Below are 20,076 nucleotides of genomic sequence, written 5' to 3'. Positions count from 1 at the left end.
CAGAACTGTCCATAATATTCATACTGTTCATATTGTAATATAATAACATAATACTATTTATCCCAGTACCCTTGCACTATGCTCCATATTTAAATCATTTTTATTGAACTCTTTTTTTCACTCATGCCTCTATATTGTTGTGTTGAGAGTATGTATATATTGTGTGTATATATTAGTGTGTATATTTTTTTGTTTTGGTTGTTTTGTGTGTGTAAGCACAGTGTGAACAACAATGCTCCAAAGAAAAATTCCTCGTATGTGTCCTCATACCTGGCAAATAAAGCTGATTCTGATTCTGATTCTGAAGTGTGATGCCCCTGTAATTGGCACACACCCTCTTGTCCCCCTTTTTTTAACAGGGGAACCACCACCCCGGTCTGCCACGCCTTAGGCACCGTCCCAAACTTGTGTATTTATGTATTTTTACATGGTAAAAATACACTACAAAAAAAGAAAAATTCCACCACTGCTGTATTCTCAATAAAGAAGTGAAAAAAAACAGTCAAGGAAGGAAATTATTCAGTTTTTAAAGAGCGATGACGAGTAAAACCAGAAGGGGGCAGTAATGCGACTTTATGGATACCAACTACTGCGGAACCTCAAAGAAGAAGACACGCGCTCCCTTATATCATCTCTAGCGAGGGGACTTCTACTTAGGAACAGTAAGCAGCGAGATTTCTTCGTGCCGGTCGCAAACGAGCTACGGAAAAGCAGGTAAGGGTTCACAAAACTCTCCTCTCTTTCCTGCCAGTGACTCTGCTCCTGACTCCTGCTGAATATCGATGAACAAATGGCATCGAAAAGCTACAGACATCTTTCTGAATCACGTTAAAACGTTACGCGGCAAATAACTCAAGTTACAACCATAGACTGTTAGTATGTTTTTTTAATAATACTCAGTCCATGGTTACAACCATAGGCCGTTAATATGAATTATTAATAATATAGAGTCTATGGTTACAACCATAGACCGTAAAACAGTCCCTGTTACAACACTGTCCCCGTTCATATTGGCACTAGGTCATGCGCGGACTCTGCTGTAGAGAGGGGCGTTAGACGAGCACTTCCATTGATATCCACATTTTGAGCCCACAACAAATTAGAGTTACATTAAACAGGCGCAAGCTCTGACTTTCTCGTTAGAGCCCTTTTTTTCACCCTTTTTTATTTTTTACTCTTTCATGGGGCTTTTTTTTTCTTTTCTTTTTTTACAGCTTTAGCACAACTTTCACAGTGAACTGAAGTAAAAACAATCCATATTTTAACCGCTGAGTATGAGATAACACTACCCAGCTAACAATGTTTGCTTCCCAGAACGTTCAGGGAACGTTCGTTTGTGGTTGCGGGAACGTTCCCTGAAGGTTAGGTTTCCATAACGTTCTGGGAACGTTACTTTTTGGTTACATCGAACGTTCTCAGAACGTTCTCCTAACGTTATCCCAACGTTGCAGCCTTTAGAGAACGTTGCCCTAACGTTGCAACCTTTAGAGAACGTTGCCCTAACGTTATCTTAATGTTGTAACCTTTAGATAACGTTCTCCTAGTTCCCCTAACGTTATATTAACGTTGCAACCTTTAGATAACGTTCACCTAGTTCCCCTAACGTTATATTAACGTTGCAACCTTTAGATAACGTTCTCCTAGTTCCCCTAACGTTATCCTAACGTTGCAACCTTTAGAGAACGTTGCCCTAACGTTATCCTAACGTTGCAACCTTTAGATAACGTTCCACTAGTTCCCCTAACGTTATCCTACCGTTGGAACCGTTAGAGAACGTTACCCGAACGTTCTTTTTTACATTTCCTATACCTCACACACACATCAAAGTACTACATACTACTCATATATACATGCATATTAATATTTTGTAAGCAGACAGTACCTTTTCATTCCTTCTAATGCTATATATTTTTTGAGTAGGTGTTTTTATAATATTCACTATGTCTGAGAGTTGTGCCTAACGAATTGCTGCTGTAGCACAGACATTTCCCAGACATTTCCCCGTTTGGGATCAATAAAGTATATCAGTCTTTCTATATAGCTTGGTTATTATTGTGTATTAGGTATTGTTGGAGCTGGGCTTTATGTTGATTTATCTGCCTGCTCAGCAAAATGTCTCTGAACAGAGAGAGCTAGAGCAGTGTTTCTCAATTGGTGTGTACTTGCTGGATAGTGGTTCTCAAAATTTTTTTCAATAATGTACCCCTTTTGAATTTGTTCTTTAAGCCGAGTACCCCCTGACCAGCGTCAGTCGTTTTTGGTAGAAAAAGGTCTACGTAAAGAGGAACAGTACAGCGCTGTCAGCACCCTTGTAACTGAAAAAAACATTTAAATGCAACGAAAAATGAGACACAAACTGTGAAAAAGGCAAAACCTTGGAAGAAGATGGCAAGAATGAGTCGAAAATAGTATCAAAAAGTCCCAAAACAGGGACATTACTTTGAAAAAAGTAGAAAAAGTAGAAAGTAGAAGGAAAGTAGAAAGAAGGAAGGAAAAAATAGTTCCAGAGAAGGCGAAACAAAAGTCCACATAAAGCGGAACAATGTTCTGAACTAGTTTTGACCTATTCTTGCTTACTTCCCTGTGACTAACCAGGTTCAAAACAAAACACACCATACATTGTCATAGAAAGTTAATATAAAGGTATTTGTTAGTATATGGTATTGTTAGTAATATTGTTAAAAATGAATTTTATGAAGGGTTTTTCGGTTTGTCCTTTTGGGTTCTGTGTGTTTTCAACACACTACTGATACTACTGAATACACGGTGTGTCCTATGTTATAGTAATCTTTAATTTCATCCTTAACAGTGTGTGGTCTCCCTTATATTGCTGAACTAGTTCTTGACAAACTGGGGGCTGGTCATGTTTTGTGTTTGAATTAGGCTTTTGGTAATTGTAGGTTTAAGTGGTAGTTTTGTACTAGTTCTCTGTTCAGAGTGATGAGTACTCATACTGTCTCTTTGACTTGTGACGGGTACACTTGTTTGGGAGATTCACACTTGTTCACACATGTTTAGAGAGAATCAACTGTCCCTGCTGGTTTCACTAACTTTAATATTATAATAATTATCATATAATAATCAATATTTTCCTAAACGGTGTAGATAGTCAAAGTTTAAAGGAGTTTCCCCCCCCCATGTTAGGCAAAGTGGTGACTCCTGTGACTTGCAACATAGTCCGACAGCGGACTAATAGTTTTGGACTCCCGCGCTCCCAAGCAGCCTGTTATAGAGTTTTTTTTCTTCTTTTTCGATTGTGGACCCCCAGCTCTTGGTGTGAATTTTGAATTGAATGAACTTGGCTATTCATGATTATATTTTTGACATCCTGGACACTCAGTTTAACTCCAATATCTTAACTTGTCTTTAATCTCCTTTCTTTCTTTCTTTCTTTCTTTCTTTCTTTCTTTCTTTCTTAGTCAGCATGTTTGGAGCGGTGGTTGTTGGCATTGGAACAGCCGGTTGGGTGAGGATTAGAGACATGTTAGCTCCTCTACCTGGCAGTCCTGCAGAGAAACTTAACGTCAAAGGATTCATCTCCAGGTAACACACACATGCATGCACGGATAAACACAAGCCATAATTCTCCTAGGCATAGGTAACATGTGACATGGCCTGAAGCAGCACGTGAGGAAGAACGACACAAGGTTTTTCTCTGCCTGTCGTGTAAAGGCATGGAGTAGTTAAAAATGTAGCATAATGTAGATTACAGGTTACTTCAAAAGAGAGAAGGTAAGTGATCATATTCTCACTCAAATCAGTATTTGATCCTCGACAGAACTGCGCAATTCACAATGATTTTACAGTGAATGAAGACAATTAGCTTGCTTTAGCCTAAGGGCCCACTTCGTACAACCCTGTACGGTTATATTTACACTGCAGTGATTAACACATGTTAGCACTATTATGATTTTAAAAGACAATGAAGTTAGACAAGGTGATTATATTGTCAGGCAAATTGATATGTAATCCTCTGAATCTGGAATATTGTAAATTTATAATTCACAGAGACAACACATATCTAGAGTCTGACAATGCAGGCCTTTTTTATTGATTTTTAGCTTACCATTATTTTGACAGGCAATAAAGAAGGTTATAAAGAACAAGTTAGACTGGCTTTACTCTTCACTGGTTGGTTCCAGAAGCTTTGAACTGGCAAAACAGAAGGATGGGCTCCATACTATGAGGGAAAAATGCTGTGAAAAGCTGTGTTACTGATTATTTTTTGATGGCGGAAAAAGAAAACTTTGTTCCCCTTCGAGGGGAACTCGAACTGCGTCGGTTACGACACTATGGGAACGCCTTTAGGCATGACATATTGTCGTAACCGACGCAGTGTCTCGTTCCCCTATCTCGGGGAACAAGGGTTACATACGTAACCCGAGACGTTCTCTTGTCCTCTTTGTGCTGGGGAACCCCTGGAACCCTCTCAAGGACCCCTGGGGGACCCCGGACCCACTTTGGGAACTGTTGCTCTAGATAGTGTTGGGAATTTCCTCCTCTGTGTCCCCCCTCTTTGGACGCTGTGTCTGACTCCAAAATACTTATATACAAGCACATTTGTTAAATTGGTATTACATTGACCCTAAGCAAGAGCCAAATAAGACAACAAGATAAAGTCAAATACATCTATTTAATTAATCTGGGACTAAGTTTCCCTAGCACCAGACAAAAAGTCGGAGCCGGTCCACATATCTCTAGTCTCTTGAGCCTCGTGAGCCCCTATCTATTCATCCCCCCCCATGTTTTACACCTTCTTTTTTGGGCACCCTCTTCTTGTCCAGCATAGGGACTGTTATCTTCACACAACACACGCCAGGGTGGGGGCCACTGTGTTATGTCTCATCCTTATTTGCTGTCACGCGAAGCTACGTTCTGTTTCACTTGTTATTATTACTCAATGTACTTTGCTCGAGACTCATGACCTTTAACTACTCAATGTTTAGCTAAACCCTCTGTGTGTCAGAGTTTCTTTTGTTTGGGGAATGCAGATGTCCCTTGTCCAGAGAACTAGTAACCACCGTTTCTATGACAGCACACAACTCTGCAATAAGCATACACCAACACACTTGGTCTGTTATGGAAACCTTTTACATTCTTATTATATGTATCTGCAAATAGTAAGAAAATTATTCTACAATTACAATTTCTCGTACCTAAGAGAAAAGCAAAAATAAGAAAACACTTGTCAATCCCAGAAACCAACGGCTACTCTCACAAAATAAGAACAAATTGGGGACATGAACAAAAAAATATGAGGAAATATGTTTTTCTTGCTTCATGCATGAGGCTCAGTGTTTTTGATCAAAGCAGAATTCTCGTCACTGTTATCCTGAAAGATGTTTTTTGTCAACAGGAGAAGCCTGGACACTCAGCAGGGCGTGAGTCAGATCTCACTGGAAGAAGCTAAGAGCAGAGAAGACATTCATGCTGCGTTCATCTGCACCGAGAATGCGTCGCACGAAGACTACGTCAGGTAACGTGCGAGACCTCCGAAAGTCTTGAGCGGTGTCACATAGGTCTGTACAGGGAATGAATCAATGGACCAATTCAAAATAAAAGACAATTAACAGGAAGACGTGCTGAAATGCGCTTCAACAAACAAACCAGCAACACCGTCGCGAGTGCAACGGCTGAATTAACCCTCAGCAGGATTGTAATTAACACATGTAGAACGCTGTACTAACATGCATCCATTAATAAGTATCAACTATAGTTTCTGAACGGTACAGTCTGCAGCACGTTCTTAGCATTACGGTAGACATTAGCATGCTATCTTGAACTATGATAAGAAAGATACTATCATCTTGACTTACACGAACGAAAATACATGCTAAACTAGCATGAACATAAAATCGTGCATTTACGTTCTCAATAACGCACACGGCAACACAACAGAAGATTTACACAAGTAATGTGCAACTTTAGGAGCAGCTGTGCTCATGTCGGCAGCGAACTGCAAAAGGAAATGGTGAAACTGCGCATGTGCGCAAATGCGTGAGTCCAAGGAGTGACGTATACTCATCAGTCCACCAGGGAGTTTTCTACAAGTATCTTAGAAAAGTGTTGGGCCAGCGGTCCTGGATTAGCATCTCTCATGACACATATCAGTCACTGAGGGGCTTTCTTACACAAAGTTCCAAAATATCTCATGGATATTCAGTTTACCATAGTATATGATTAACTTCCTTCTCATAATCATCAACCCATGAATGAGCCCTTGTGTACGTTGGATGTATGCTCACCCTGAGAACACATTGATTCTTATATTTCGTCACTCTTTTATACGTCATTATACTTAAAGGTGCCCTTCCCCTCATATTTCATTACTTAGCGGTAATGTCTTAAAAGTTCTACCATGGTCTTCGTAACATTTCTTGTGGAAAAAATGCCTTTTGTTACCTTGTTTCAAACTATTCTCACATGGTATAGAAAGCCTGCAGAAGACTCAGCTCAATTTGTGCCATTACTCATTAATATTCAACGAGCTAAGCTGCGTGACTCTGATTGGCTAACAGCTAGCCAATGAGAGCCTGGCTATCAGCATCCTTTACACAGCGCAACTGGGCGAGCTCATGAGTAGTAAAGAGCTCATGCAACATGACATCAGACTGACCAGCTGTTGTGATTGGTCTGATTTCTCCTCTTATTTCTTTCCAGTGGCTAGAGCTGACAGGGGAGGTAGCAGTTCATCTTCACAGTCACCACATGACGCAAACACATATGGACCTGAGTTATTTCAAAAAGTGCAAGTAAAAACGATTTTGTGTGGCAGGGCACCTTTTAACTTTATTAATAATTTTAGTCATTCAGGTCACATTGGAGCCCACAGAGTTTGTTGTGGTCACATTGGAGCTAAAATGAAAGGCAGCCGAACACACACCGGGCGTGTGAGGAGCGTAGCGCAGCTATTTTTAATACGCCGCCCATGTTATCTCATCTGTCCATTCACACCGGGTGCGTAGTCCAGTTTTGGTGTCTCCTCTATTTCTTACTCGAGACACGAGTGAATGTGTCAAATAGATTTGTTTTAAATTAATGTAATAGAAATCTAAACACTATTAAAAGAATATAAGTATTTTTAATCAAAAATAAATTCTATTAATTAATTTCTATAATTGTTTAACCCCCATGTGTCAACGTTACTGCATTTGTGTTTGGGTTTTTTGAGCCTTCCCTGCCCTGACTATATTTTCACCCGGGAATTATCTGTAGCCCGGTTAGACGGCTCCTTACCTTTCAGCCAATATACGTAAGCATATATGCGACGGTATTGGCTGAAACAGAAAGCGCCATCTGATTGGCTGACTGTTTACTACAAGTCAACAGCACAAGTCTTCTCTCACTGGATTATTGCACCAGACACTGTATACCTTTTAAAGATTTGTTTATTCAACTTTTTTTTTTTCTTGTCTTTTTGTTTTACAAATCTATTGAGAAAAATAATGCACAACTTAACCAATTTTGATAAAGAAAACTCCCTCCTGTCTCATCAGATCTTTTCTGCAGGCAGGGAAACATGTCTGTGTGGAGTATCCCATGACTCTGAGCTACAAGGCTGCTGCGGAGCTTTGGGATTTTGCTCAGGAGAAAGGTAATACTACGTTCTAACAATGTGCACTCGCATGCATGTTCCATGTGCAGGTCGAGTAGGGCTTGGTCTTCGATACTGTGACTTTGAAGGTCCCATGGCATGAAAATGTCACTTTGAGTTCTTTTTTTAACATTAATAGGTGTTCCTCCAGCCTGCTGTAGGTCCCCCAGTGACTAGAAATAGTGATAGGTGTAAACCGAGCCCTGGGTATCCTGCTCTGCCTTTGAGAAATTGAAAGCTCAGATAGGCCGATCTGGAATCTTGCCCCTTATGAGGTCACAAGGGGCTAGGCAACCTCCCCTTTCTCTGCTTTGTCCGCCCAGAGAATTTGGCCCACCCATGAGAGAGAGAGAGACATCACGGCTGTCAAACGTGCAAAGAGTCAATTGGTCAAGGTCATGTCATAGGACCTTTAATACAGGCCCAACTATGTATGTCTATTTATTTATACAAATGTCAGTAAACATTTGTGTTTGTGTGTCAGGAGTGATTCTCCATGAGGAACACATCGAGCTGCTGACAGAAGACTTCAAAGAACTGAAAAAAGAGGTAGAGGGCAAAGTCCTGCAGGAAGGTACTCTTCACTTTACTGGTAAGAGAGAGAGCGTCTTTGTTGTTCTTTGACACGTCTGTAAGATCTAACCAAAACTTTCATCTCCAATGTCAAATTTGTATTGAAAGTATTTTCTTGGTTTAGATTAGGAGCACTGTAAACAACACTGAAGTAAAAACAATAACACTGAAATAGTTACCTTTTTATGGAACTAGTTCAATATATAATAAATTATTCCATAAAATTACAGGATTTGTTGATATTTTCATGTCCTGTATTTTTTTAAAGCAACACTAGGAAAGTTCACCCTGTTAAAGAACCACTGAAACTATTTGGAAAACATGATTTATGTAACAAAAAGTTCTCTAGTGTCGCTTTAAGAACATGAAAATATCAAAAAATCACCAAAACAGTTGTTTACATGTCCATGTACAAGAACATGAAAAACCTTCAACTGTGAATTACCCCCCCCCCCCACATAAAAAAAATGGTTTTAAAGAAAAATGTTTCCACATGAAATACAAATTCATGAAATACATTTGCAAAATGTGTCATAATTTCACAAAAATGTATCTTTTATTTAATAAATTAAATTGTTAAATTCAAGTTTCCTACTGTAAAAACATTTAATAAATTGGATAAACCTTTACAGGTGTAAATATCCTTCATTAATAAATGCCAATAAATACACAAGATGTCATGTATAATCTAAGCTTAAAACTGTTTTTCTTTATTGAAAAAGAGACTGTATTTTTGCAAGAAAAAAAGTTATTTTACAATATTTTATTGGCGCTTAGCTGCCGGGAAAATACTTTTTTTTTTTTTTTTTTTTTTTTGCAGTTTTTGTTCTTTACAGTGTGGGTTTTTGTGTTCTTTTCCAGTCCATCAAATGTCATACAGTGTGATGAGCACGCTCCTAACGTCTGTCTGACGGGAAATTTGTCCCAAGAGACTGCAAAAAGAACAACGATTAAGGGTTGGAACTCAGGCAATGCAGTAATTATGTGTGTGTTGTGTGTTGTTATTGCTTCAAGGTGGAGTTTTGAAGCCTGGATTTGGTTTCCAAGCTTTCAGTGGCATCGCTCGCCTCACCTGGTTGGTCGAGTTGTTCGGTGAGCTGTCAGTAACCGCAGCAACCATGGAGGAAGACTCTGGTACCAACTACAGCAAATTGACCGCAAAGCTGCAAACCTCTGACAACAGGTGAGAGAGGGTGCACCCGTTTGCATTATATCTACCGCAGATATGGAATAAATAGACCAAAAATCCCATGAAAAGACAATCCAACAATGTCTTGAACTGGATTTAAGGTCTTGCGAAAGCTCCAAGGTGTGTGTGTGATTTAACTCGCCAGTCTTCATCGGTGTGTGCCGTCCAGCAGAGAGCCACTTTACTGAGGTTAATTATTAACATCCCTAGTTTAAAGGGTATGGTCCGTTCCGGTCTCTGGCCTTCCTTGGTTGTCATGACAGTTAATTGCCAATGTGCAGACAGTAAACTACAGATTTATTATAATTCAAGCCTAATCATTTTATCTGTGTCCTGCTAGACCTCTGACGTGGATTGAGGAACGGGGACCGGACCTCCCCCGGGCCAAGAACATCAACTTTCACTTTGACTCCTGCACTCTGACCCAGATCCCTCCGGCACCCAGGGCGGCTGTGGGCCTCTTCATGCAGGACCTGATCCAATTCTCTGCCAAGCTGGCAGGCCAAGTGAGTCCGGAGGAGCTCCAGAGGGAGAGAACCAGGATCCTACACTGCCTGCAACTGGCTGAGAGGATACAACAACTTTGCCAAAGTTAAATGGGGACTCTCAAGTACTTAAAAGGGAACTACGCAGTTTTTTTTGGGCTCGCAGGTTTCTGTATAGAGCGCCCCCTACAGCTTCAGAATAGATATTTGGCAGCTCCTATGTTAAGTTGTATCTGACTCCTCGCTCGGTCAATCTGCCACTTCCTCTTTCTCTGTTCCTCCGACAATGTTTTTCTAGGTTTCAGTTTTTTTTGCTGGATCAGTCATGATAGTGTGAAAAACCCTGAATGGGCACATGTGTGCAGTGCTTTTAAGCAATTTGTTACATCACGAGACCTGATATCACGCGGTACTCCCTGACATTGAGTCTGGCGGCCCGCCAGCCAAAAGTTGCGAGGGTGGTTTTTCCGCTGACAGGCGCTAGGGGGGAGCGAGACGACCACCATTCAAGTTGAAACAAAAGTCACATAACCATTCCAATGACTCCGAAGCTGGTAAATTAAGCTAAAAAAAACTGCATAGTTCCCCTTTAAATCTATCTTTATATTTCATCACCATGCCCTTAAGTTTTTGTATCATAATGCAAGTATCATTTAGAAGTATTATGTCCTCAAAACTGAGACTATTACTGTTTGAAGGCTGAGTCATTGAACACATTCTGCTATGAGCAACACATGTTTAGAGTTACATTTGGTAAATGGACTGCATTGATATAGCACTTTTCTAGTCTTAGTGACACATTCACATTCGGTAGTAATTTGGGCTTCAGTATCTTGGCTAAAGACACTTCAGGAATCAAAGCAGCGAGCTTCTGATTGGCAGCAGCTCTACCTCCGGAGCCACAGCCGCCCCGTAACATACGGTGCCTGAAAGAAGAGTATCGCGAGCACCAGTGGTGGAATGTAACTACTTATATTTACTCAAGTACTGTACTTAAAACTTTAATGCCATTTCTACTTCTACTCCACTAGTAAGCAGTTACTTTACAACTCAATATATTTGCACACTAGACATATATAATGTAGTTTAGTTATAAATTAAACTACCCAACAATACACAGGCCTACAAGTAAAGCTGAAATGATAAGACGATTAAACCCTTTGTTCATTGACAGAACAGTTTGGATCGTTTCCATCGTTTAGCTTCGCAAATGTGAGGATTTTTCTGCATGGAGTACTTTTACTTTTAATACTTTACATACAGTAAGTACAGTAGTACATTTTCCTGATGATACTTATGTTTATACAGTAAGATTTTTATTGAAGGACTTTTAGTTGTAAGAGTATTTTTTTCACAGTGGTATTACATACTTAAAGCGCCCATATTCTGCTCATTTTCAGGTTCATAATTGTATTTTGAGGTTGTACAGAACAGGTTTACATGGTTTCATTTAAAAAAAAAACACCATATTTTTGTTGCACTGCACATAGCTGCAGATCCTCTTTTCACCCCGTGTTCGGGTCTCTGTTTTAGCTACAGAGTGAGACATCTCACTTCTGTACCATCTTTGTTGGAAGTCACATGCGCAGTAGCTAGAAGCAAGCACTATTAGCAATTAACCACCTCATTCTCCATGGCAAAAAACTGGTACAACACACACAAGTTCACCCTAATCTACAGAAGAAATTGTATAGAACTACTTGCATGTCCCTCGTCTGCAGGTATTCAACGCAAAGTGGAAGTGCAGCCTCGTTTAGAACGAGTCTTCGGGCTAACCCTTGCTCGTACTGCTGGAGAAACAGCTGGCTGATGTGGTGTTAGCTAATGTGGTTAGCACACACGCCAAATGTTTCAGCCAGTGACGTAGACGGCCTTGCTGAGACTGAAGGCAGGATACATTTAGAAACCATATCTCACTCAAAACAGCATGGATAGTCCCCCCCCCCCCCCCCCCCCCCAGTTTGTATGCGTGTGGAAGCACCAGAGACCCAAAATAACCTAAATCCCAGAAAAAGTGGTTCTTTTTTCATACTATGGGCACTTTAAGGATCTGAGTACTAATTCATATACCCAACTATTAAACATAAGACATTTGTTTGGTAAAGGTAAATGTAAAATCAGTGTGCACATACACACACCTATTGGGAGCTAATTGTACCATACTGTGTCAGGTGGCTTTGTGTCTCATGTACAATATTTTGTTTTAGATAGCAATGTTGACTGTTTCATATGAAGCGTTGAATATTAACCTGCTCTTATTAAGAACGTTGTTAAGGATCCACAACTGGAAAACATCTAATGTCAAACCAATATTGTCACCGGAGACATACAATATAGGGGTTTTAAATGTTACACTTAAACATATCTCGGTGAATCCAAGATTCATGATTTTTAAATCATTATGGCTGCTTATTGCTGTTTGTTTATGCATGACCTAAATAAAGCTTACATACAGGTAAAGTTTTAGAAAGGTTTTTGTCCTCTGTGTGGAGTCATCCTGATTTGATTCGTTATGTATACTCTGCCGTCGGTGTTACAGACCACAAGCAGATGTTTCTGTTACCTGGTGGAGACTTTGTGGACAGGATGCACAGACTGACACTATAACACTTTTTTTTTTTTTCCCACATACTCGTGTGTACACAACCTTTGTTTGTCCATGTTATGTCTACTTCTGTGCGATTACACAGCAATGCTAAAATAAAAATAAAAGGATAACTGTGTAATTCCTTGTATGTGCACACTTACAGTACTTGGGCAAAACGTTGAAGGCAACCGATATAGCCAATTCATTTAATGCACATTTATATTATGTCCAAATCATGTCAATGCTTTGATTTCTATCAAAGTGAAAAAAAAATATTGCAACTCCACACTCTGCAGACCCCGAGACATTTTTATTAATGTCCATAGTTTAGTGTGAGGACGGAAAACTGAGTAAAACTGTGTAAACGGCTTAATCCTCCATGCGCTTGGTCTGTGAGCGGAAAAATAAGACGATTGAATCTGAAAATTAAGTTACAAATTTACAATGGTGAACATTCTCTACAGCCACCCCCTTAACTAAAATGTCTGTTTACAAAATGTATAAAAGCAGCAATATTTAAAAAAAACAAAAACAATACGTGATTCAGTATTATCTCCCCCCTCCCTCCAGAGATTATCATAAAAATAGCTAAATACAAAACTTGAATCTACAGTAAAACTGGTCTCCATTTGTAAAAAAATAAATAAAAAAAATAATACAGCTTACTTGCACAACATGCATGCTCAGCCAGAACTGACAGCTTGTCGTAATTTGGGCGAGCTGACCTACCTGACAAAGGGAGGGTGCACCGCCATATTATAGACGTGTACCCGGAACGGCTGTGACCATGAGCCAAACGTCTCTTTAGCAAGCGGTTGGTCCTAACTTCCTTCAAGCTCTGAAAGTACAGCTCAATGTTTGAACCCCTTAACGTGAACACGGGTCTTACAACATTCAATACAATCCTCGTCATCACACGGACACCTTAACAGCTCCCGCATGTACCACGGTTAACAAAACAGAGCCTCGGATGAGTTGATTCCGAAGCTCAGAGCGACTGTTTAGGCGAGGAGCTTGTTTTTCAGGCTGATGTACTTGGACGTTGGTTTCGGCTGGAGCATATCAAGTCCCACAAATAGTCTTTGAAATACTTCAAAAGTTCTCACGAGTTTGGGAGGATAATCCAGGTTCAGGGCGTAGGTGAGGCCGAGGAGAAGGCAGCAGGCTCTGGACAGGGTACCCACGCCGGTCAGCACCGGCGTTCCATCGATGACGATGCCCACTGCGTCCGGCTTGTGACAAACGTAGATCCTCATACTCTGTGGTCTAAGTTCCTGGTGCACTTTATCCTCGGCTGTCCTCTAGAAACACGCAAACATAAACGGTTGTTCACATGCTTTGATTGAAGATAAACCAAACATATTTGATGTCAAGAGCTTGGGTCTGACCGAGGTTTCTGCCTAAAAGGAAGTTTTTCCTCGCCACTGTCGCACTGCTGCTTGCTCTGGAGGAAACTACTAGAACTGTTGGGTCCTTGTAAATTCTGGTGTGGTCTAGACCTGCTCTATCTGTAAAGTGTCTCGAGATAACTCTTGTTATGAATTAATACTATAAATAAAATTGAAATTGAATCTAGCTCAGATAATGTTTCATCAATAATTCAATCTTACCTGGGGGGGAACAAACATTTGAAAGCTTTAAATCCAATGTGTTGAGAGTAAAGAGCCGACACTATCTTACTACTGATAGGCTGCATATTACATAACGCTGAATGCTTTAGGGAAAATATCTAATTGTATAATTGTTAATGTCCATACAGCTTTTTAGGGGTGGGAAAAATAATCAGGCGTCCTGAATCTTACTAGAACACTTCAATGCTCTATGGGGATGAGTTAATAATTGATAAAATTGTTGATTTTATTTAAAGGTTACTGTCTCCAGACAAGTACAAATCAGACTGAAAGAGGACGGGATAATGGACAACAACTTAGGCAAGAGTGCAGAAAGACAACAGCCAAAAATGGCCAAGAGGAAAAATAAATAAATTTGTGTACACACACACCCACACCCACACCCACACCCACACACATAAGACATACATAAAATAATTAGGCAAATCCCACCCTATTTTAACGATCTAAGCGCACGGTGTGAAGCGCATGGCGCAGGTGCGTTCAGGAACCGGGTCACATGCTTATTCCACAGATGGGAGGACATTTTGATTTAGTGGTGATTTACAGCTTTCCCGGGTTTTTTTCAACATAAAATAAAGCCACACTTTAGAGCGCCGCTTACTGTGCTCCGTGGCTGCAACACAACAAGCGCCTGGGAGTACGGTGGCTGCAACGTACATCAAAAACTTGCGCATGTTAAATTTGAAACCGATATTCTAATAAAGTTTTTTGTTTTTTGAAACGATTCCAAGTTGAAAAGGGTTCTCGATGCCCAATCCTAACTGTGGCTGGTTTTAAGAAATGCCAATAAACCAGAGCATATTTTTTCCCCAGTCCAGAATGCCGTGTGGACTAGCCAGACCTTCTTGTACAGCGCTGTGGAGGACGGTCTGGCAATTTGAGACTAATTACATGTAGAAAACAAGCAAGACAGAGCTCTAGAAAGGACTTACATAGTAGTCAGAGACCAGATCCTGCACGCTCTCCCCCAGGTACTCGACGAGGCATCTCAGAGTCACGTCCCTCTTCTTCACCACTGAGGCACACGGGTCCTGGAGTTAATCATTGGATCTAAAATCAAAACCCAATCTACACCTCTGTTATCTACGGCGCTACTTCAATAAAAGCTTGTTCCAAGCTCTTCATGAGACAGCTATGAGCTGAGAATGACATGCACCATGCAACAGTCAACTTGATGAAGAACATATTTAAAAAAAAAAAAAAAAAAAAACCTGCGCTCACACTATTGCTCCAGATGAGTTTATTATTTGACGTTACCTTTTGACTTCGTGGACCTCACCTGTATCAGCTCAACAAACACACTCTTCATGCGCTGTCCAACAGCTCCTCCCTTTGAGCTGAATAATTCCAGGAGCTTTGGCGTGTACCTGTCCAGCTGCGCGAAAAACGTAGACTCCAGGGGGACGGTGTTGCACCTTCGGAACTCTTCGTTAATCTGAAAGACAGGAGGAAGAGACTACTTATACAGGAGACACACAGAAGGTGAACAAAAAGCTCAGATCTCAGCTGAGAGACGCTTCGGAAGTGCTGAAGGACTTTGAATCCTGCCGACTCTGAATGTTGTTACTGAGTTCCCATCACCACAGCCAAGCTTCTTTACATTGAATTATTGCTTTAACTTTTTCGAGCACTGGCCCGATAAAGTAACTGGCTGATTGTATTTACTGGCCCGACGTAACTTTTTACTGGCCCCCTTGCTGTTGGACAGGTAATGCCTAGTGTAGTGGCAATCTGTTCACAAATAGTGCCGATGGAGGGAATCGGAAGCCTTTTCCAACTCTTGCTGGTGCAAATAATGATGTCCGCCATCTTCGCACGGTTAATTCTTTCTTGTATGAACTTTAGTTAAAAGCACATACAAAAACTGTGTGGCTTCCAGATTCAGATTCCCCTTCCCCCTCGCCTGGGATTCCCTTTGTAATCTCACAGGTGCGCAGGTGACATCACAAACAAACCATTTGCTCAGACCTACCACACCACACACACACACACACACACACACACACACACACACACACACACACACACACACACACACACACACACACACACACACACACACACACACACACACCACACACACACACACACACACACACACCACACACACACACACACACACCCACACACACACACCACACACACACACACCACACACACACCAACACCACAGTCTAAATTGGCCACAACACCTACCACACACTAGAATTCTTTGAACACACTACAGTCTGACACCATCTCATATCTAAAGACATTCATCTCAGAGCTAACGTTAAACAGTCAAACCAATCATTGCGACTTTTCCGCAAATTTGATCAATAAACTGTTTCCTGCCATCTCAATCTCAAAAAAAGGACGTGAAATCTTGGAGGGACTGATAGAAAGACTGAAAGACTGTCATATGTAAAGACTGGGGATCTTGCAGGGTCACACATTGTCTAGTCTTGCATTGCCAGACCTTCCTCCACAGTAATGTTTGGATTTGAAAAGTTACACTTAAATATCATTTAGAAATGTAACCGTAGTGCGTTACTTGAGATAGAGATAGTGTTTGGACTCAGCATTGGACAAAGTAGACGTGCACTGTTTCCCGTTTAATAATTCCTTCCCAAGCCCTTCTAGGCTTCTCCAGTTGAGATCAGCACTACAAGATCTGCATTTCCTGGTGTGTTGAGGATCATCCAATCAGTTTCTTTACCTGAAACGGATCAAAGAGGGCGGGCCATCTCTCTTTGAATTCTGCCACCTGTATGGACTGGCCGACCACTTCCCATCTTCTACAGCTGTATGTTCGGGACATCATGTCATTTATCATCTGTCCGTTGCTCTTTGTCTTGTTTGCAGCAATAAGCTCAAGTCTCGTATTCTCCAAGCTGTCATCTGTTTCACCGACTGGATGTGGGGGGAGGTAGTTTACCTCAGATTTCCTTGGTTTCTTGATATTTTTGGCAGGTTTCCTGTCGCCGTCCTGCTTGTGTTTTAGAGTATTTATTAGCAGTTCGGGCTTTCCGTGTGCTTTAAGTTTGTTCCGATAGTTTCCACATTTGTATTTTAGGCTTTGCTGCCACCCGTAACATCCGTTGTGAGAGCCGGGCTCTCTCAAGCACGGGTGCTTCTCTATTAGTGACCGTGCAACCGCAGCCCTCTGCGGATCGTTGGGATAAGCCGTGTAGGAGAACATGGTCTCCGCCAGGCGCTCCAGGATGTCCGATTTGACACACGGGGACGTCAGCAGGGTTCCATCTTTTAGAAACTTTTCGTTGCCTTGCCTCAAAGCCATCTCGGTGGTGTAGGAGAAGGATGGGATGGGAAAGATGGCGGGCCACAGGCTCTGCCTCTCAGTGGCAGGGGGACTGGGGATCACAGCGTCCTGAGAGTCCACAGACAGCGGAACATCTGCAGACGACGGGTCAGATGTGTCGGGGTTGCGTTCCTGAGGGACTGTGGGGATTACTATCCCTGGTGGCACATGCACAACTTTGAGTGTGTCTTTATCTTTCAGGTCTGTTGTAGTGGTTAGTGTGAAGAAGTCATCAAAGTCCGCATCCTTGTACTGAAGTCCTATGTCTGTGGTGATGGAAAAAGCCTGTTTCAACACTTTACTTAAGTCCTCCACAGACGAGGGGATGCCATTTTGGAATGTTATCTTCCTGATATCATGATCGATTATGACTCGAAATCTCACTGCATGTTGTATACCTGCAAGTGAAAAAAAAAAACAGGAACGTTGATATGGTTAAAAGTTTCCTTATTTTTAAAAATTGCTTTCCATGTACATTTATTTTTACCTTAAAGCTTATTTACCATTCTTCTTCCATTCCTTTTTTTTTTTTAAAGATTATTTTTTGGGGCTTTTCCCTTTATTTATTAGTGACAGTGGACATGAAGGGAGGAGAGAGATGGGGGGGTGACACGCAGCAGAGAGCCGCAGGTCGGATTGAAACCCGGGACGTTGCAGGACTCAGCCAACATGGGCCGAACCCTCTTCCTTTCCTTGTCATAGGCCCTACACCCCAGCAGCACATGCTACAAACTCACACTGACCACATGGCATGCACCTACCAGTTAGGTGTTTATCTTATCTGGAGTGTCTTCTTTGGTCCAATATGTCCTGTCCCAAATTGAGTAAGGTGTAGCGCTTCCTTTCTATTTTTGCCCGGTCGTCTTCCTGACCCAATGTGTTTTTGAATGTTAGAGATAAGTCTTCTAGAGCCTGGCCGATATTAGGCATTTATAATGGCTGACATATATTTTTTTTTAAATTATTATTATTATTTATTTATTTTTTAATATTCATTCATCAGAATCACTTATGAGAACTAAATTATTCTGATAAATAAATATTTAAAAAATAAAATAAAAATGGACAGTTAACCACGTTATGAGAGTTTTGAGTGTTGGCGCATAGTTTGTCCACCAGAGGGCGCTCTACAGCATCCCTGTTGGCAACACTGATCTTGTGTGTGTGTGTTTTTGTTCAAAGGACTTGAAGTTTATGTCTTGACCAATATATCGGAATATTTTAAAAATTGTGTCACACAAAGCAGAAAGAAAAAGAGATAAGATCAGTCACAAAAAGAATACGAAAAAATGAATGTATGGTATTCCGATATATCGGTCGAGATATATATCTCGACCGATATACTGGAATATTTTAAATAACCAAATATTTCGTATCGGCCTTAAGAAAATCGGTTGGGCTCTGATGTCTTCCTGTATCCTTTATGTCCCAGTATTCTTGCCATTTGATTTTTAGTAATTGCTTTGCCCTCAGCTTTACTGAGTGGGATTTCCATGTCCACAAAATGTGATTTAAGTTCCCATCCAATTTTATTTTCCGCTTTTACTTTGAAAGTCTTAAATCCTCAACTTCCGACCGTAACGTGGTTTGTATTGACGCAGCCGCGGGAAGCGAAGTTCCCGTTCCTCGAGCGCGGCACAATAACAGCTATTCGGTCTCTCCAGTCACCTAGCTAGCTAAATGTAGTACCTTGGAAATGGCATAGACCGGACATGTGACTAAAATAACAAGTAGAGTCAACATAATGTAGAAAAACTTGTTGAAACCTGCTTCGCTGATCAGGAACTCGGAGCTCTCCTCCTCCAGCAGCTTGCGTTGGCGGTTAATCTCTTCTTCGTAGTTGGAGATGGTCGTTTCCAGCAGCGCGGAGATCTCCTCCGCGGCCACCGCCAGCCGCTGGCTGATAAACGTTTTCAGCGACTGAAGTGTGACGTTAGACATTTTCTAGAGGAAAAGTGGCATGCATGCATGTGAAAAACGTGGTAAAGATCTTCTCTTTTTTTGGTTTTGTTGGCAGGCTACAATCCCACGTTTAAGGTGCTGCCGCCACCTACTGGACTGGAGTGTAAATTACACTCCAGTAAAGGTACATTACACTGTGTAATGTATCTTTACAAACCAGTGGTTCTCAAGCTTTTTTCAGTAATGTAGGCCAACCATAGACTGTATATATATATTGATTAATATTAACGGTCTATGAGGCCTACCCCCTTTGAACAGTTTTTGTTAAGCCATGTACCGCCTAAGCAGCGTGAATAATTGGTAGGAAATAAAGTACATAAAGATGAACAATACAGTGATAGACTGACTAAACATCTTACGTCTTGTACCTGGAAAACATTTAATAGCTGATGAAAAAAGGAGACAAAACATAAAAAAATAAACCCTTGGGAAAAGTAAGTAAGGCAAGAATAGGTAAAAAAATAGTAATAAAAACTTAGAAAAAAATAAAGTCAACACTAGGGAGACCAAAGTGACAAAATTCAAATAAGCGACAAAGCAGAAACCAACTTTTGAAAAAAGGGACAAAAACTTTGAAAAAAGCTGAAGAAACTTTGAAAAAGAGACAAATACTTTGAAGAAAAAAATACAGTGGAAGAAAAATAAGAGACAAAAGCAAGAATGGGTCAAAACAAATGACAAAATCTTCAAAATAAAAGGTGGCAAACTTCAAAAACAGTGACTATAACCGTGACAAAAACAGCAAAAAAAG

At 40.9% G+C, this 20,076-nt stretch overlaps 2 protein-coding genes across 3 annotated transcripts; one reads left to right on the top strand and one right to left on the bottom strand.

Moving 5' to 3' along the window:
* Nucleotides 1–592: 592 nt before the first annotated feature.
* On the top strand, nucleotides 593–12,295 carry blvra (biliverdin reductase A). 2 transcript variants are annotated; one of them, XM_032532359.1, is made up of 8 exons: nucleotides 593–714; nucleotides 3,420–3,543; nucleotides 5,357–5,476; nucleotides 7,497–7,594; nucleotides 8,079–8,186; nucleotides 9,182–9,350; nucleotides 9,697–9,960; nucleotides 10,431–12,295. In XM_032532359.1, exons 2-7 carry the CDS (start codon nucleotides 3,425–3,427, stop codon nucleotides 9,950–9,952), a joined length of 870 nt encoding a protein of 289 aa, XP_032388250.1. In that variant the 5' UTR covers nucleotides 593–714; nucleotides 3,420–3,424; the 3' UTR covers nucleotides 9,953–9,960; nucleotides 10,431–12,295. The 2 variants fall into 2 exon arrangements, with proteins under 2 accessions (XP_032388250.1, XP_032388251.1); XM_032532360.1 differs by having other exon boundaries at nucleotides 9,697–9,970; nucleotides 10,431–11,469.
* An 833-nt stretch (nucleotides 12,296–13,128) lies between these two features.
* On the bottom strand, nucleotides 13,129–19,392 carry LOC116699643 (uncharacterized). The gene is made up of 5 exons (XM_032532340.1): nucleotides 19,130–19,392; nucleotides 16,761–17,761; nucleotides 15,342–15,497; nucleotides 14,995–15,093; nucleotides 13,129–13,729 (listed from the first exon to the last, which is right to left on the bottom strand). Exons 1-5 carry the CDS (start codon nucleotides 19,302–19,304, stop codon nucleotides 13,430–13,432), a joined length of 1,731 nt encoding a protein of 576 aa, XP_032388231.1. The 5' UTR covers nucleotides 19,305–19,392; the 3' UTR covers nucleotides 13,129–13,429.
* Between the last annotated feature and the right edge of the window lie 684 nt (nucleotides 19,393–20,076).

This window comes from Etheostoma spectabile, chromosome 12 (assembly GCF_008692095.1).
Source record: "Etheostoma spectabile isolate EspeVRDwgs_2016 chromosome 12, UIUC_Espe_1.0, whole genome shotgun sequence".
NCBI classification, from domain to species: domain Eukaryota; kingdom Metazoa; phylum Chordata; class Actinopteri; order Perciformes; family Percidae; genus Etheostoma; species Etheostoma spectabile.
The sequence above is the reverse complement of the archived record's forward strand: the minus strand, read 5'-3'. Positions and strand labels throughout refer to the sequence as shown.

Coding starts and splice junctions, on each gene's coding strand:
- LOC116699643 (XM_032532340.1), bottom strand. CDS start 19,304: ATGTCTAACGTCACACTTCAGTCGCTGAAAACGTTTATCAGCCAGCGG. Junction 15,498..16,760: donor CCCTCTTTGATCCGTTTCAG/GTAAAGAAACTG, acceptor CCTGTCTTTCAG/ATTAACGAAGAGTTCCGAAG. Junction 15,094..15,341: donor TGTTTGTTGAGCTGATACAG/GTGAGGTCCACG, acceptor GATTAACTCCAG/GACCCGTGTGCCTCAGTGGT.
- blvra (XM_032532359.1), top strand. CDS start 3,425: ATGTTTGGAGCGGTGGTTGTTGGCATTGGAACAGCCGGTTGGGTGAGG. Junction 8,187..9,181: donor AGGTACTCTTCACTTTACTG/GTAAGAGAGAGA, acceptor TATTGCTTCAAG/GTGGAGTTTTGAAGCCTGGA. Junction 9,351..9,696: donor CTGCAAACCTCTGACAACAG/GTGAGAGAGGGT, acceptor GTGTCCTGCTAG/ACCTCTGACGTGGATTGAGG.